The sequence below is a fragment of the Gobius niger genome (assembly GCF_951799975.1).
Source record: "Gobius niger genome assembly, chromosome: 1".
NCBI lineage: Eukaryota > Metazoa > Chordata > Actinopteri > Gobiiformes > Gobiidae > Gobius > Gobius niger.
The window spans coordinates 6522182-6540666 of record NC_136852.1 but is presented as its reverse complement, the minus strand read 5'-3'; the positions used below and the strand labels follow the sequence as shown (position 1 = coordinate 6540666).

The 18485-nt window shown below is 43.4% G+C and overlaps 1 protein-coding gene across 3 annotated transcripts in view; it reads left to right on the top strand.

The window, feature by feature from the left end:
* Positions 1-221: 221 nt before the first annotated feature.
* LOC306976655 (cell adhesion molecule 2-like) overlaps positions 222-18485 on the top strand; it is a 375121-nt gene continuing 356857 nt past the window's right edge. For all 3 annotated transcript variants that reach the window (XM_079574665.1, XM_079574664.1, XM_079574663.1), the window contains exon 1: positions 222-427. In XM_079574665.1, coding sequence (XP_079430791.1) covers positions 364-427 — 64 coding nt within the window. In that variant the 5' untranslated portion in view covers positions 222-363. The remainder of the gene's footprint in view (positions 428-18485) is intronic.

Sequence of the window (18485 nt, the reverse complement as noted above, 5' to 3'; positions counted from 1 at the left end):
CTCGCTCTCTCCTGCTGCAGCGAGTCAAAGCTACCGGCCAATAAAGAAGGGGAGGCAGTCGGGAGCTCACTTTCCCCACTCAGAAGCAGCAGCAGCAGCAGCAGCAGCAGCAGCAGCATCATCCTTCCCGTCCTATATACCCCCTTCGCTGGTTCCTCGCTGCCGCTTTTGCCTCGGTCGGTGCGCGCTTGCCCCGCTGGATGCGTGCGAAGACCCCCTCCCGTCCCCATGCAAACATAGCGCATACCTGGATAACGCCGACTGACTGACTGACTGACTGACTGGCTGGCTGACTGGCTGACTCGTACAGCGATCCTTCAACCCCCCCTTTCCGTGTGGAGTGCACTTTGGACGGACGTGAATATGCTTGTCAAGCGCCACTGCTGCGTTTTCCTCCTATACAGCCTGTGCGCGAGCATCTTTAAAGGTAAGACGGCTGGATTCCTCAATATATTTATATGTATATGGCGATGCACGGGCGTGGTGGCGCGCTGTCGGACCTACATCTCACTCCTATAACAGTTGTTCCCCGCGGCGTGGTGGTGCCCGGGAGCGTGCCTTTTTACGCCTGACTGTGTGCGCTGGAATGTCTGAGAAGTTGCGCCGGTGCCACTGTCGCTGAGTGAAGCGTGGTGAATGGATTGATGGTTTCTCTCGCTATCCCATTACGGCCGCGTTATAAGTTTTGGCACAACTTGGGCGTTCGTGAAATAGGGGGGCACGTACTGACAGTGTGTGTGTGTGTGTGTGTGACGCGGATGTGTTGAAATGTTGCTGGTTTTGGTCCTGATGTGGTTCTGGTCTCTGGGTTTTTGCAGCGTTAGACCTCGTTAAGTCCAGGCCAAGTCCTTTTCTGTGCAGTTTGGACATGATTTGGACTACCATGATGGAACAACAGCGCGCCAGAGTGCGTGTGTTTTGCGATGAGTGCCGGGTTAACTCCGGTAACCTCTCCAACCGCCTGCGCTGGATGCATCGGTATGCGCACGTTTTTACGCATTGTAGTCAAAGTTGGCGACGCTTCCTCCGCAGCCTCTCGTCTCCAGCGCATCCCCCCCTCCACCTCCAAAACAGCAGCAGTCCCCCCCCCCCCCCCTCACGGATAAGTCCAAACCCCCCCACGTGCGCTGTCCTGGCCGTGGTGCACGTGTTAAAAAAAAAAGAAGAAAAAAAAAGCCACCGCCCTGCACGCACGAGCACACGCGCGGGGAGGACACGACGGGGGGAGAGACAGACAGAAGAGAGAGGGTCCCGATCTCAGCGCTGCTGAAATGGCACGCAGCCCGGGATAACGTGAGGGGGAAATGTGCCAAGGTGTCGATGTTCACTCCGAGGGGCACGACTGTGGGCAGCTGCTGCGCGGTCGCGCGTTACGAGAGCGGGAAAAAAAATCTGTTTTATGTCTCAATAGTGAGTTTATTCTGGTGATCGGAGACATAGGCATATTGTTTTCGAGTTTATTTTAAGGGCACTTGAACAAAAACATGAACACATACAACAGGAAATCAAGAGTAATTTGGTTGGAGTGGTAGTTTTGGAAATGTTTCTCTGAGCAAAATTAAAAACTATAAAGGTTTTGTGATGACATAATAACACAGCAATAGATCATTCAGTGGCTCTGTCTGCCATGTTATTATTATTTGTCATTCAATTCGAGGTCCCATCTCTATTTAGATTCGAGTAGAAACAGAATTTAATGAGAATCCGAAAGACGTGTATTGACCAGACATTTAAAGCAGAGGTTCTCAACTGGTGCGGCATCGGGATCCATTATCACCCTGGGAATGACGAGACAAGCCACGACCCAAATAAGACTTGAACTTGTAAAATATGACGTAAAACACTGTCGTTTTCTCACAATTTAGTGATGAATAAGCATCGAAATAAGAAAAAAAAAATGCTGCGTAATTTGCCCGGTAGTTGAAAACCTCTGCTTTAAAGTAACCACATCTAGAGCAGACCTTTTAAAAGAGATTTATGATACAATGTCTGTTAAATCCATTGTTTATACACATGTTTCTATGCAAATGATAGAAGTTAGTACTGTGCAATATGTGGATTAACTTTATTCATCAATATTTGTGGTTCTTAACTCTGTATTTCTCCTGTTTTGAACGCTGCTGTAACCAAGCGCTGCACATTCTTTTGTATAACAAGGCTGTAAGAGTTTAAAGCACGCCGACATAATGGACATAATGCATCGTTTTGTTGTGACACTCAACATTGGCAGTTTTGTTAGACAGGTTAGAAAAGAGCTAAAGTGTGGAAGATGTGAGCTGCGTGAACTCTTCTTTTGAACTTCCTCACTCCAAGTACCACCTCACAAAGCGTCTGACCTTCCAAGTGTAAGCCTCGAGATCAAACTGCGCCGCGAAGCCAAAGAAAGACCTAAATCGGGCTGAATTATGATGTGAAATGGATGCGAGCTTAATATTGCAGATGACCGTGAGTATTTTTGTAGGATCTTTATTTGTTCAATATAAAAAAAAAATGTCTTGCAAGTGGCATTGCACTGTCTATTAACCAAGGGTAACTGCCTCAAGTCTAGCCAAAGTTGCCGTGTTACTCGGTAAACGATCCGTCTTGCCTTCTCTTAGAAACGCTTCTGAGCCAAATATCTTCTGTCCCGTTTGTTTAACTCTAATACAACAAGGTGAATCTTTCTCGTCAGTCATTTGTGGCAGAGTATTAGTCGTGACTGTTTGCCGATGCGCTTCATAAATAAACGCAGACATTGATTTTTCACGTTGACTGATGATAATCTTTCGTCTCGTCGGTGACAGCCGTCGTCAGGACTTGTTGCTCGGATGACGGTGGAAGCGCTTGACCCCCTTCATCTCCCGTCGCGTTCTTTGGTTCGGCGGTACAGTATGTTTGGGAAAGTGAATTGAAGGAGTTTGGCAGTCTGGAGCTGCTCTCGCTTCAAGGCCCATGGCTGAAATATTGATTTGTTGTGGGTTAACTGGAGACCCGCTGAACTTAGAGCGGAGAGGGCAGCCCCCCGACGAAAGGTGCAACTTCCGACCCTTGTGTGGGGGAGAAAACGTGTGTGTGTGTGTGTGCATGGACTAATGGGTTGAGTAGTTTTTTGTTTTTCTGCAGATATTTGGTAACATCTTTTTCACTTTATTCTACTTTGTTGGTTAGAAAATGCATTATTGGTCTAAAATAGCTGGAACAAAATATGCAGGAGTTCAATTTCCCTTCAACCCCATTCCTTCTTGCTCGCCTTTGTCAGTGCGGCCCATGTGGAGCTGTTCGGGAGTTGGAATAGTTACTGGACAAGATTTAAAGACTCAAAGATGCGTGAGTGGGTAGAAACACAGTATATTGTGGATGAGAAAATAAGATTGTAACATGGTAAAAAGCTCTAAAAAATGGATTTTGAATATTGCAAATTTAAGGAACTTGTGAAATCAATAAAATGGCCAAAAGACAAAAAAAAAAAAAGGTTACGGTTAAAGGAGCAGGCCACAGTTCTTCCATACTGTGATATGTTCTTACCTGAGCTTAGACGAGTTTATACGTACCTGTCTGGTCTTTGTGCATTTACCTATTGTACATTCAATCCATTCCACTTCATTTATAGCACATTCAAACAACAAAACGTTTCCAAAGTGCTGCACACAAGATCATAAGCATCCATTTTCTTCCACTTTATCCGGGGCCGGGTCGTGGAGTCAGCAGTCTCAGCAGAGATGCTCAAACTTCCCGATCGTCCAGCTGTTCTGACCCCGAGGCGACAACAGGCCAGCTCAGAGACATAGTCCCACCAGCGTGTCCTTGGTCTTCCACGAGGCCTCCTCCCAAAAGGACATGCCTGGAACACCTCCCGAGGGAGACGACCAGGAGGCATCCGGAACAGATGCCCGAGCCACCTCAGCTGCTCCTTTCGACGTGAAGGAGCAGTGACTCTACTCCGAGCTCCTCCCGGGTGACTGAGCTCCTCACCCGATCTCGAAGGGTGCGCCCAGCCACCCTGCGAAAGAAACTCATTTTGGCCGCTTGTATTCACAATCTTGTCCTTTCGGTCATTACTCAAATCTCATGACCATAGGTGAGAGTGGGAACGTAGATCTATCGGTAAATCGAAAGGTTTGCCCCGACTCAGCTCCCTCTTCACCACGACAGACCGATACAGCGACCGCATCGATCTCACGCTCCATCCAGTATTAAACAATACATACACATAGAAAAAGAAACATTTTAAGCTATAAATAAGAATAAAACTGTTTCAAAGAATAAATAGAGATGAAACATAACAAAAACAAAGATAAGAAGACACAGGTGCTGAAAGCCAGAGACTAAAAGTGAGTTTTAAGAGACTCCACAGTGAAGGCTGTTCAGACGTGGAGGGGCAGGGTGTTCCACAGCTTAGGGCCGGCCCTCATGTACATAATAACCACTTAATGGTAAGGGAAACCGGAGTACCTGGAGGGAAACCTACACAGACACGAGGAGAACATGCAAACTCCACCCAGAAAGGCCCCGTCCAGGTGGGAGTCGTCGAACCCGGGACCTTCTAGCTGTGAAGCATGAGCGCTCACTGCTATGCCACTGGGCCAAAGCACTTTTAATACGGAAAACATTAGGAGTGCTCACATTTGTGATTATTCTAATGTATGGTTGGAGATGCTGTATGTTTAGAAATTAATTCAATTCACGGTGCATATTTTAATGTCCAGCCCAGGAGCATTAGCATTTTGAGCGGAGATGGAAATATAACACGGATAAACCAATGCAAGGATCACATACTGTACATTTCAACAAAGTAAACAGCTAAGCAAAAAGGCACATAATCCAGAGTTTAAATGTTTTGCTTATTTCATTACTTAATTTCATTTTGTTGGCAAGCTAAACGTTATAGTTTTCGTAATACAACTATTACTCTCCTCATATTCACTTTTGACCATCGTTAAGTAGCTTTTTATAAAAATCTATTTGTGTTCTCAGCACCATCTGTTCCATTATCTGTAAAGATGAGGCCGACTGCTTGTTGGCTTCAGTAATCCATTATAAATATATACTGCTGCTAATTCTTTATTACATGTTTGGCAAATGTTTTGTTCACTGACATTGATTTGCCTTCTCTAATTATTTCACATGGATAGGAATCGATGCCCGAGTAACTAAACTTCCTGCCTCTGTTTTTAGGCTGGTGCATTATAATGTTTGAATTAAAGGAAGGCTATAGGAATTGTGTTTATCATCTCATAAAAATCTATGTATTGTGTTCAATGCAATAACAAAGCATAGGAACATCATGTACAAGTTATTGCAACGCCTATGTTGAGTTATTTTGATTGTATGAGCTTGTTGTCCACACAAATTTGTCCCTTATTTTTCAACCACAGTCCGTCCGCATTGGTCAGTAAATTGGTATTAATCATCAAAAACAGGAAATTGTATTGTGACCTTGTGCCCCATGTGCAGGGGTTGGTTGTTCCCTTTGATAATAATGGGCTATTTGGAGTAGAAGGCCTTGTACCAGATTTTATTACAACTAGTGAACCGAAATTATTTTTGTCCTCCTTCAGTATGTCGGATAGACAGTGGTTCGTGGAAGAAGGCTGTTCATGTAATTATGAAGCATTTTAGCGATTGTGAGCTTGCTAGTTTTCATTAGCATTAAAGCAACAGTGACCCTGAACGTCATGAAATGTGCTCTTAATGTGTTTATATTCATCCCTGTGGAGAATTGGAACGCTAGAAATGCATTTGGAAAGTTAATGCCCCATGTGAAAAGCAACCTCTGTTTGCATGACCATGTCTTTCTGAAACATAACAAACTTTGTTAATTAAATTTTTCGGCAATAATCACCTACAGCAGGGGAAGGAGTGTTTACTTGGTGGAAGGTCGACTTTCTTTCTAGGCCGAAGTAAAGCATCACTTTCTACGAATACCAGTGTTGTACATCATCATCGCTTCTGCTTAGAAATATTAATGGATTGACAGTATTTTTCAAATTTCTAGAGTAACAGGAATTTGAGGGCCGGGTTTGGCTGCTGCGCCACCCTGATACAGGCTTGTTAAAAATGATCTCTGAATGTCAATGTCAACGAAGCAGGATGTTTAAGTTGATGTTCTGGAAGCTTGGGTGTTAGCCAAGCTCACCTCCATCATGGAGAACACCTCCCACGCACTGCATGGGACTGGAGAGAGGAGCTGAGCAGCTCTTTCAGTGGAAGACTGAGACACCCTCAGTGCAAGAAGGAGCAGGTCCTTCATCCCCACTGCTGTCAGCCTGTACAACAAGAATGTGAAGTAACATGTGCAATAACTTCTTTGCAAAACTACGTGCAATAATCTCTGTATCTACGTCACTTACCCTCTTAACCACCACCTGAACCGATCACATTTTCTCCAGTTTGGCTTTACCCAAATCTAAAAGCTTCTTGGGGAAAAAAGCGAGAAAAAATGAGAATGTAAACTTTTTTTTTTTTTTAAAGTGACAAAAATAGTGACAAAAGAGCAGCAAGAAAGTGACAAAAAAGTGATGAAAGTGCTGCCAAAAAGTGACAAATACCCAACAAAAAAGGGACAAAAGTGCAACATAAGTGACAATAATAGCGACAAATAAGAAACAAAAATGTGACATTAATGCAACAAAAAAGCAAAAAAATGAGGGGAAAAAAACTGAAATATTGACAAGACGGAAAACAATGTGACGAAAAAGATCAGTTTTGTGGGTCTTAGCTTTCAAACGAGGCGTTACTCAGGCCTATAGGCAAAGAGGAGAGGATGCATTCGGTTTAGGCGGGTGGTAAGAGGTTAAAGGAACAGGCTGAGCTTAGACAAGTTGATACGTACCTGTCTGGTCTTTGTGCCCGTGGAAGAGCGTGGTAGCTTAACTTCACCCAGGTTTGGAGCTATAGGAATATGCAGGGAGAGGCCAAATGCTAACAACATCTTTGGCCTTTTTGCATGACTGAGACCAGACAGGTACGTATCAACTCGTCTAAGCTCAGGTAAGAACATATCTCAGTATGGAAAAAAACGGTGGCCTGTTCCTTTAAGCTGCGTCACTTTATGACCCCCTTGCACTATGACTGTAAACTTGCACTGCTAATACTGACATTTTTATTATAGTCTATAGTTTTATTTTTTAGTTTATACTCTTTGCTCCTTAACGTTCTTTGGTAGTCATTGTATATAAGACACTTCTATTTACTATTTAATTGTTTGCACACTTCCCGTCTATTCTGCACATCCTGAGTGTCTCTGAGAACTGAATGTGACAAATTAATTTCTCCATTGTGAGATCAATGAAGGTTTATCTTATCTTATCTCTTAGACTTAATCACTTCCCTTTCAGTCTCAAACCCAACACACTTGTCATTCCTGCTCTTTATTGCATTGCTTCCTCTTTCCTGTAGTGCCTCGGTGTCCAAACGTGCCCTAAAGTCATAGAAATAGAATGAGCCTTACTAACTCCCTCTTGTTATTCCCTGTGTTCACACATTCCTGGCCATATGCGCTCCTGCCATATTTGTACCGCCGCGGCTAACAGTTCAGGTGGCAGACGCCGGGCTAGTGATGCTAATTAGCCGCGTGCTTCTGGTGTTGCTAAAGTTAGCCTCCGCTGCGGACCTGCGGGGTGTCCTCGTGTCTCCTCGCCTCTGAAAGGCACCGCTTAGTTCTTTTATTCACAGCCCTTAACGCTTTCTAAAGAGTTTTATGGAGGCGCGGCGCACGCGGCAGAAGAAAATGTGCCTTTATGGTAAAGCGGGGAATATGTGATTTTAATTAAAAAGGGCCCATGTTGCGACAATCAACTTTTTTCAGCTTTTACGCTTTTCATAATCTCGCTCCCTCATTAAAAAACATACCTGGGGATGGGCTTTGTTTCATTTTTAGTTTCACCAATTGCTGTCATGTTTTGGTGCTTGCTCCTCTCGGACTTCTCTGGTTAAAGTGCAAATGACACATTACACATAGTTTTTGATCGAACATAGTTAACACAATTATATTTAAGGTTTTGCTAAAGATTGTACCCAGATTTCTTTTGGCCATTTTTGTGATGTTAGTTTTACTTCCTTATTGGACACCGACATAGAAGAAGGTAAACAATGTTAAACTGTTGCCGTGCCGACCACGTTAAGTCAATGTGAAATGAGTGAGTCAAACTGCTATACGTTTGTTATGTGGCGACGTCACAGCTCTACTTCCGGGTTTGCATAGACCGGCAGATGTGCAAGAAACTACAAAAAACTCTTGAATGCCACCATCAGTAACTCTGAAACTCAACAGAGAGTTACTGAATATACTAATTTATATTAACAAACTTGACAAACGTATAGATGCAGACGACATCTCTGGATTCGTCCACATATGGTCATGTTTGAAAACGGTTAAGTGGGAAAACAATTGGGAGAAAAATCTAAACTTTCTCTAATTATTCAGAAACTACTTAAAGCAGTACTAAGTAACGTGTTTACCTTAATAAATCCTTTTCGTAGTCCCTGTGGGGGTAATACAAGTGTTTATGGGATGATTGGAGGGTCTTTCATCTCCCCCGGTGTCTCTGGACAGAAAACCATGTTTGCAACTTGACTGCCACCGGTCCGGAGAAAGCAATACACACTAATGGAATCACGAAGAAGAAGCTAACATGCTAACGGGCAAAGCTAACTGCGGGCTAACGTCACTTTTAACAGTATTTACAGCCAAGTTTGAGTGAAAAAAAATATTTCCATTGTATAATTGGATGCACAGTAACCCTCTCTCCCTTCGCCTTTCCTGTCAGCGTAGTATTTACTCTCCAAGACAATTAATAAGTTAAAAAATCGTAACTTGCTACTACACCTGCAGTTGCGCTTATGGCCTCTAGGGGGAAGAGTTACTTAGTACTGCTTTAAACAAATGCTGCATTATGAATATAGTTTTCTACTAAATAAAGATACAAAGACATGGGGAGGAGCAAAGTGGTTCAACAGCCCATAATTGCATAAATAACGGAGAATGCTATCATGATGCTGCATGTTAGCATCGTCCCAATGCTAACACTAGCGAGCAATAGCTACGACTGCCATTTTTTCGCTTCACTGAACATTGTGCTGTGATAAGTTTATATTTCACCAGAAAATGGTTAGAAAGCGTGAAAATCTGTGTTTCCCAGAAGATTCCATTTTCCCCCCCTCGGCGAAGCCACGCCCCCTTCTATGACGCAACGCCGTCTGTATCTATGGAACATTACCTTCTTCTATGTCACTTCCTGTCAGCAACTTAAACGACATTTCTTCGTTAAAATCGCAGCTTCACTGAAATAATATGATAATTATGCAACTGATGTTTTCCATCTAAATAAGTCATATTTTCAAAAGCATTAAAGCCTGTCACATGCACTTTAAACGACTTCATCTGATCATTTCAGTGCTCAAATTACAATCTTAATTTCAAGATACCTTCCCAAAGGAGTCCACAAGTATTCACGAAATTTGAACAAACAGTCCAGATCTTAACCTTTGGGATTTACATTTTCTTCTATCTTTTGTTACATACAAAATAAAAATGACAGTGAGTCTCAACCCCCCTGCAGTTCCCCTGAGGCCCACTAGGAGGCCCTGACCCCAAAAATACATTTCAAACTCATATGTTCCATATTTCATTGCCTCTAAACCAAGCAAGAAGAACAAGGACTTCAGCACATCATTTTAGTTTCGTACAGTGACGGCTTTGTCCGATCGCCTTGCTCAAGAACACAGACACTTTTTGTGCCCAGGCCACACTTTTACCCTCCAAATGACTGCTCTGCTATTTGTGTTTAATGAATGGCTTATTTTTGTGAAATTACTGCTGAAGATGAAGGGAAATCAACTCCAATGGCACCATCTGTTTGGGAGATTTTAGAAGTCAATGTATGACAGCAGAAAACAAATAGTCTTTCAGTAAAAATGGTGTTTGTTTTTGTGACACTGCCCACATGAAACATTCAGTATTGAGCTTTATTTGAGCTTTTTTTTTTTTTTGCATAATGATGCATAAATTGAAAACTATAACAGCTGGATTCACTGTAAGCGAGAAAATTGGGGAGTTAAGTAATGATTGACTCTTTCTTTTAGCTAGAAATGCCTAATAGTGGAGTTAAATTAAGTGCTATAATGAATTACTTTGCAAAGGTTTACGTAGTCTATTTCTAATAAAGTCATGTGACATCTGCTGATATACATAAACTTTTGTACCATTATGAATCTGTTGGACAGTCATTGAGACAGAAGCTAAAATGCGGCCGGACAGAGAAGACTGTCGACCTGTAGCTGTAACATCATGTGACTTCTCTGCAGGAAGATGTTGGGAAAAATCTAAAACATCCTCAAATGGTCAAATGAAAAAGTCGAGTCGTTGCACTTAATTACGTCTTCAGAATGTTAGGAAACATCATGTGCCTAAAGAATGACTGCTTATGGATTTCTTCTGCCCTGGTGGCACTGGCATATTCCAAGATGACAATGCCAGGATTCATCAGGCTCAAATTGTAAAAGAGTGATTCAAGAAGCACGACCTTTGGATGTTCTGGAGAAGGCTTTGCTCAGTGTCATGTCTCCCATCATCAGACAGGCTGCTTTAGGACTTTTCCCCCCCAAGTGTTGTTATTACTCTTTAGGCATGAAAAGATAATAATCGCTTTCATTTTTTTCCAACATGGATTCTTCAACTAGTTGGTTCAAACGCGCATTTGAACAACTAATAAAACATAATGGGCCAGATCTTGTGGCGGCGCACGGGGCGGCGCAGGCTCTTGGCGAATTATTTTCCGAGTGGCGGCGCTGTATGTGCCATTCGCCTCCGCCACCTGTTAGGGGGCGTCACAAGAGGAGGCGACTGCACTGATGGAAACACGACTGACATTCACTTCCTCATTTACATTGCGCTGTCTAGCGTTCTTTCTTAAGCCTTAGGCTCTCACAGGTCAAACTAAAAACTTTATTTACCCCATCGTGAGCTAAACCATGTTCACGTCTCGAGAGAAAAAGAGCTACAGCGTCCGCTGTGGCGCGGATCGGCCGCGCTTGCCGTGAACGCGAAGCAAAACAAAAGCACATGTTCACCCCCCACTCCCACACAACCACTCTCCAGGACGCGGAGTCGATCTGGTTGGAGGAAAATCTGTGTCTCCTCCCACTTAAATGTGCTAAGTCTGGAGTGGCAAGATCACAAAGTGCTCCTACTGAGCGCAAAATGTCACGCTATCGTCTCCGTTTTGATGCACAAGATCGGGCCCACTGTGTTTTTAAGATCAACAATTATTAAGAATAAATGTTGTAAACACTATAAAACAATCTTCAACATTGTGTTTACATATATTTTGAACATATTCCAACATTTAACCAAAGAAAAATAAACTTATTCCTCCAAGCCCCCCCCCCCCCCCGCCACACAAAGCTATGGCCCTAAACAATATATCAAATCATAATAATAATTGCCCCTCTGACCAGACAAAGCTCTACCCCCTCGAGGAGACTAAACCCCTATGTTGCCTGCAGAGTTATAGCATCTGTTTGCATGTATTTTGTCAGTGAGCTGTGGCCAGTGTCTCCAGGACCATTACTACAGATGAAGTACTTTCAAAAACAAAAAACTTACAGCAATACTATAAATTGTGGTAAAAATATAGCTAGCGATGCGCATTGTCCAATTTAGTGGACCCATGATTAATCACAATTTACATTTTTTTTTTTTCCTGCAAGGGTCTCCTAGAATAGAAGGCACAGCTGCTCTACTGTCGGCCATCTTGTTTTCATGGGAGAAAAACTGCACTTACACACTGATGCGCACCTGTGACATTAAGACTCATTCATATAGGAGAAAACAACAACTGAACAGCCGTCCACTGTTGTGACCACTGTCCCTCAAAGGGTTAATGCCACACTGGGCTGAAGTAAATCTTTTGACGTCGCAGAAGCTCCTTAAAAGCAACACAGCAGATATAGCGTGTGACCTTACAATGACCAGAAATGTCTTTTAAAAATGCATTCCTCTGTTGGGCGCTGGCTCACTGCAAGTCGCGCTCGCACACAAACCAAAATATTTATGGTTTGATCCCTTGTTCCATTGGACGAGACGCTCCTCTCCCATTTTGCTTATTTATGAACGAATTTGCGATCATGCAAACCGCCACCTCCATCCCCTGAAATTGAAATCCCTCCTATATCCGCAGCAGTCCCCCCTTTTCGAGCACGCATGTAAATAAACATCGTACCGGCGTGGATTCATCATCTCGGGGAAGAGCGCTGGATGGCAGTTGCCGCACCACTTCCCCCTTCTTTTATGTGAAAATGGAGCCGGGATTCGGTGGTTCCTGACTGCTTTGAGAAATGAATACATATTGGAATGGTGCAGAGCGTGTCACCTTTCGGAGGCAGCGGGGATACATGCATGGTGACATCTCCTGCCGCACGGAATAATGAGACAGCGGGAGGCAAGAAGGAGCTTACATGGTCAAATCTCTGAGTAGCATAATGTTGGGACAATGCAGGCGAGGGGTTTGGGGGAAACAGGTAATACTAGACCCGACATGCATACTTTGATTTGATTTGGTAGAAGAAAGGCAAAAGAAGTCAGGTGTACAAAATCGTCAACATGGCAGTAACCTTGTTTTGTAGATCAATGGTTCCCAACAACTTTTGTCTTGAAGCCTCCTCCTCCCACTTCCCAGCTCAAAAGCCTGACCAACAAGGATTCAACATTTTACTGAGAAAACTATGACCCTATGCCCTTTCAATGTGAAGTCAAGCTGAGGAGCTAACACAAAGATTTTTTATCAATCCAGTGTATCGTCTTTACGAGCCCGGTGTTTTGGGGGTCCAAACCTCCAGAGTGGAAAGATCTCAAAACGCTGTTTACGTGGCGCCGTTGTTTCGACGCCTCCGCAACTTTTGCTAAAACGATGACATCACAGCTCCAGAGTCTGTGATCCATAATCTACTGACCTTATAATGAGTTTTCCTCATGGATCTATGATGGTTTGACTCCGCTCCTCTTTGCTCCACTGCAGTCCACAAGCCACAGGTGACAAGTAGAAAAACAAGAGTCAGTCTGTGTTTTTGGACTGACAGTCAAAGTCACTGACAGGTTTTTCTGCTTTAGCCCCGTTATGTCTGAAGAATAAACTCGCCTCCTCGTTTCATTTTCACTGTTTACATTCCACAAAAATTTACTGCGTATGCGCCCTGTACATCTTGTTCCATTATCTGTGTTAGCGTCACAGCGCCTCACACAGGCCTGGAAGATGAATTGCGCCGTTTTCAAAGACCTGAGTCGACCCATGTGGACGCTCACATTTACTAAGCTGGATTCATGCTTACAAACAAAGTTTCTGAAAACATAAGCGTTTTGTCTTCTTGTGGATATAGCCTTAGTGTTTTCATATTTAACCGTTTTCAGAATCAGAACTATAGGTTTTATTGCTATTGTCAGGTTCACAAACTAGGTGCAAACGTGCAACATGAAACGTGGTAGAGACAGAGTCAAAACAACATTTGATAAAAATAACAATTTAACACAAAACAACAGCATGAATGGATTTACAAATGCACAGGTACATTAAGAGTTAGCAGCAGATATGAGTGTGGACATGACCATATAGTAGTGCAATAGAGCAGTGCAAATGGCTTTCCAAATACATAGACACATTTCCAGGAAGATAATCTAACACAGCACTCCCTGAGGAGCAAGCATACACATAAGTAGACTGTCCTTTCTTACTCCTCCCCATTTACATGAATAACACCATTCGAGAGAGAATCCATGATGGCTGCTCAGTCTCATATAAAGAATGTTCCAAAAAAAAAAAGGCAGGAAACTCAAAGTCTTAGTTTACTGCTGAGGCGGGGCCTCAGCAGTAAACTAAGACTTTTAAAATCGTGGTTAAAAACAGTGAAACTCTTCGGTGCCAGGCTTTTAAGTTGTTTTTGACCCATGTAAAGTTCCCATTGGTTTCCATGTTAGAGCAAACCATCTGGAGTCGCCCCTTGCCACTAGGGGGCGGTATCGCAGCAATATCAGCACCATGAGGACCAAAGAGAAGTGCTTTCCTCGCCCATTGGGTGCAAGTCACATCTGAGCTGAGGTGGACTGACGAAAGTGTGGCTTCCAATCGGTCAAATACGGCCTTTATGGCTCTGTTTCCATGTCCACAAATCTAAGCTTCAAGTGAATATCATGCCGGTTGGAGGAGAGTTTTTAGAGGAAATAAAGAGCTGGTTTTGTTGTGTTTGTGGCATTAGCGGCATCATTATCTGGTCATGGATCCTTTAATTATTTAAAAGTTTGTCTTTTTGCTCTTGAACCATCCATAATAGAACCTTTAAGAGACACCAGAATGTAGTGGCTCAGATGGTACAGCCATGGTAGAGTCCAATAACCAAGAGGGTGGCAGTTCGAACCCTGCTGTGTCTTTGAATGAATAATGAGAATGTTGTGACACAAGATTGTAAAGTGCAATACAAGTGTAAGCCATAGTCATAGTTTTCCATTGCTCCAGAGAGGACACTGTTGTTACATGTTTTTAGTCGTTGGGAGGTGTGCAAACTCCACACAGAAACCTGCTATTTTTGATGTTCCCTCAGATTTCTATTTTGGAGTCACAGGGTGAAAAATCAGCTTCGTGTTTGTGGCATATTTCTAGAAGGTATAAGCAGCACCGTGAGAGTAGCCTTGACGCTTTGGGTGCCCGTGAAAAGACCCAGTCCAGAGCAAGCCACGGGGCCACTTGACGAATCCAATACGGATGACAAATGTGGCTGGAGAGAGCCAGCGTAGCCTCCTGCTTGCGCTGACTGATGTGAGGCAGACCCGCAGCCCGGAGTGTGAGGCGGCGGCTCACAGATTAGCTCCACGCTGCCCCTCGCGCTCCAGCCGTCAGTCCCACTTCTACATGCGCTTTGTCACGCCGTACATGACACGGCCCCCTGCCTCAATGAGCTCTACAAATATTCTGAGGTGAACACTGTGGAGGTGCACCAGTAAACAGACTCGAAATCAACGGGTAGAGGTTACAGTAACAAAAGTCCTAACAACTGTGAAGAAATATGTTTTAATAAAGGAAGATGTACTTTTAAGAGTCTGCAGGAAGTTTTAATACTGCATCATCAGAAGTTTCATGATGTTATTGTTTTAAAATGTCAAGCGCCATGTCTTTGGGTCTATATGTTTTTTGAGCACCAAGGCCAGTAATTACAGGGGTTCCATGGGGCATTACACAGCATCAAAACGATGTTAATTCTGGTCCGAAGTGCCGTCATGCACAAGCTTAATATAGAAACTGCAGTTATGCATCAGACCTGAGGTGGCAGTAGCGAGTACAAAATGACAACTTCCATCTAGTCCCTTTAAGGGTCATTTTCTCAAAATTATCACATTGCGTCGACTGCTTCCCCACTTCAAGTAGCGCATTCAACATTATGAAGGTGTATTTCAGACAAGCCTGGTTTGTTGAGCTTTGAATCAAGAAATTTTTATTTTTTATTTGAAAGACTACACAACATATCCACATTCCCCTCATAAATGTAAACCTTTTCAATCAATTTCCATAGTCCCTCTGGGGGTAATACAAGTGTTCATGGGATGATTGGGGGGTCTTTCATCTCCCTCTGGTGTCTCTGGCCAGAAAACTACAATTGCAACTTTCCCTGCTCTGGGTCGGAGGCCCCAATACACAATAATGGAATCACGAAGAAGAAGCTAACAGGCTAGAGGGCTAGCGCCACTTAAACAGTATTTACAGCCGTTTGAGTGAAAAAAAAAGATCTACATTGTGTAATTGGATGTACAATATCCCTCTCTGCCTTTGTCTTTTCTGTCAGCGTAGTATTTACTCTCACAGACAATTAATGATTAAAAAAACGCAACTTGCTACGACACCTGCAGTGGCGCTTATGGACTCGAGGGGCAAGAGTTACTTAGTTCTGCTTTAACACACCTTAAATCTATATTAACTAGGGCTGTCAAAGCTTTAACTCACGATAAAAAAAATAATACCTGTATGTGACCCACACATGACCTGAAAGCTCTTGTATTAACTGCTGTACATATTGTAAGTCTCCAACCTTTTTACATGATGAGGTACTTTTATGTAACAAAAGCGACAGAGAGCGACTTATGCATCAGAGAAGCTTGTCGATTGATGCTGTTGCAATGAAAATTCCTTTACCTTGAACTAAGCAGTTTCCGTACAAAATATTCAGCGCCCAAAGAAAATGCCGTTGGGCTTCTCCCATATCAAAGTATTACCAAGGAATATAATTATTAGAGAACAAGTAGTACATGAAACCCTAATTTGTAGCGTACCTCACTTTGTATTCCGTTTTAAGCTGACCAAACTCACAAAGGCACCGTTCTTGACTTTTTATTCCGTTTACAGCCGATACACCCAGTTTGAAAATTTCACTTTTAACTCCAAAAGAGCCCCCACTTTTCAGGCAAAAAGCCGTGTCCAACATTGCATTATGACCCATTTCGGCTACAGAGAGGGCTTTTGGAGATTTCCCCGCTCTGTGAATCCCGCCTCCAGATGCTCCGATAAGCACCTTAATGCCATCGTTCCCGGGCGTCGGGCTACTTCAAACCTGGCCTCGGATCCCTTTTCTGCGTTCATGCATCATAAAGAGCCCAATCCGCCGTACACCAGGGCATTTACATGTGGAGCCTGTAATCCGCCGTGGAAGACTCGGAAAGAGCCACACGGTGCCAAAACCTGAGCCAAGAAGGCATTTTTTATGTCATCATGTAGCTGCCGAAGGTCTATTTAAAGCGGCGCACTGGCTCGGGTTCATACTGTTCTACCTGTCCACAGTGTAAAGTGGGCTGGATGCACGCCTGTTTTGGAGAGTCTTATTACTACTATTGCCAAAACCGATTCAACTTCCAAAAATAAAAGGATGCAGCTGATAATGACATGAATCCAAACTTCTCTGGCAAACAATGGAGGAGGAGAACATGTCTTCTTAGTGCAGTGGTTCTCAGTCTTTTCACACCAAGTACCAGCAGATAAAACATTACACCTTTCAAATAACATCAGACCTAGATCAAGATCAATCAGGAATAAACTGAGGAGGCATTGTGGTGCAGTGGTTAGGTTCTGTCCCGGGTTTCGAGCCCATGTGGTGCCTTTCTGTGTGGAGTTTGCACGTTCTCTCCTGCCTAGGTTTCCTCAGGGTGCCCTATCAGTAAGACACACACAAAAGGTGAATACTTCAGCCAGTTAATTTTGACCATTAGCCTGGGTCGACATCTAGAGATGGATCCTTTGCTCCTTGTGGGTTGCTCCAAGATCAAATGATGGGACAAATTTGTAAGGCACCAATCGTGCAAAAAAGCAAAACAAAGTGCCGTGGAGAAAGGACAATAAAACCAATTCATATTAATTTAGAGAAGGGTTTCCTCAAGGTGTGTACAGACCAAACGCTTTTCGGGCGTCAAAAACGCAACTAAAGCCCGTAGTTAGAGGGATAAGGGATTTTGTCTCTTTAAAAAAGGCCGCTGTGGTGGAATCTAAATTCCAGGCAGACGGAGCCTTGGGCATCGGGGCCGTCCATCACAGAGGTAACACTCGCAGACAGACAATAGCATCATGTCGCGAGGCACTTTAGTGTCCTCTCCTGCAAATTTCTCAAAAAAGTTCAACATTTCCCAACTCTAGCGCGGGCCGCGCTGGACGCCCTGGAGGCGCGTCAAAAGCTTACCACGTGCGAAAAGCTTCAAAACTCACCGCAGAGGCGCGTCCTCCATGTATTTTTAATGTAAACCTGTCGCTTGGCCGCGTTTGGTGTGAACGCACCTTTACCCATTAGTTTAGTCCTGACTCTGGACACCAGCAGGACAGATAAAGGAAACAATTCTTAAGGAAAAAGGTACAAGAAATACTCATTTTTAAATTCTACATTATTGCACAACATGAAGCTTTTATTGCTTATTTTTATTCACAGCAAGAGTAAGCACTGTTACGTCACAAATATTACTGCTAGTATAAAGTATTAAAACTACTAAATGCATTCTTGTACTCTCCACCTTTTGTATATTTCTTTATAATGTAACTGCAGTATAAACAGAGACTATATTCCCCAGAAAACTCCTCAATGTCGCATTTTAAAGAGCATCATGGTCCAAAGACAGCACATCAGAAGAGTGCATCCTCCCTGTCAGAGTCGTCATTGTTCCCACCTGATTACCATGCAAGGCCGGCCTTTTCAAAGTCAAGTCTGTTTGCAGAAGCATTTGTTTTAGCCTCCATTAGACATGAGTGCGTGGGATGGAAGAGCAGAAGTTATGCCCTTGAGATCAGCGCTCGTCTGGGTGAAAGCTGCCAGCGTTCGGCCGCTCCGATGTTACTGCGTGTTCATATACGCTTGGATATATTTAGAGATACTGGAGCACTGCAAGGAAACTAAAGTGAAGCTGAAATTTCTAACCACAAGGTTCTAATTAGACCCAGATTTGCGCCTTTACTTTCCATCACAGTCACCTCTGCAGATGGAACCATCCCCAT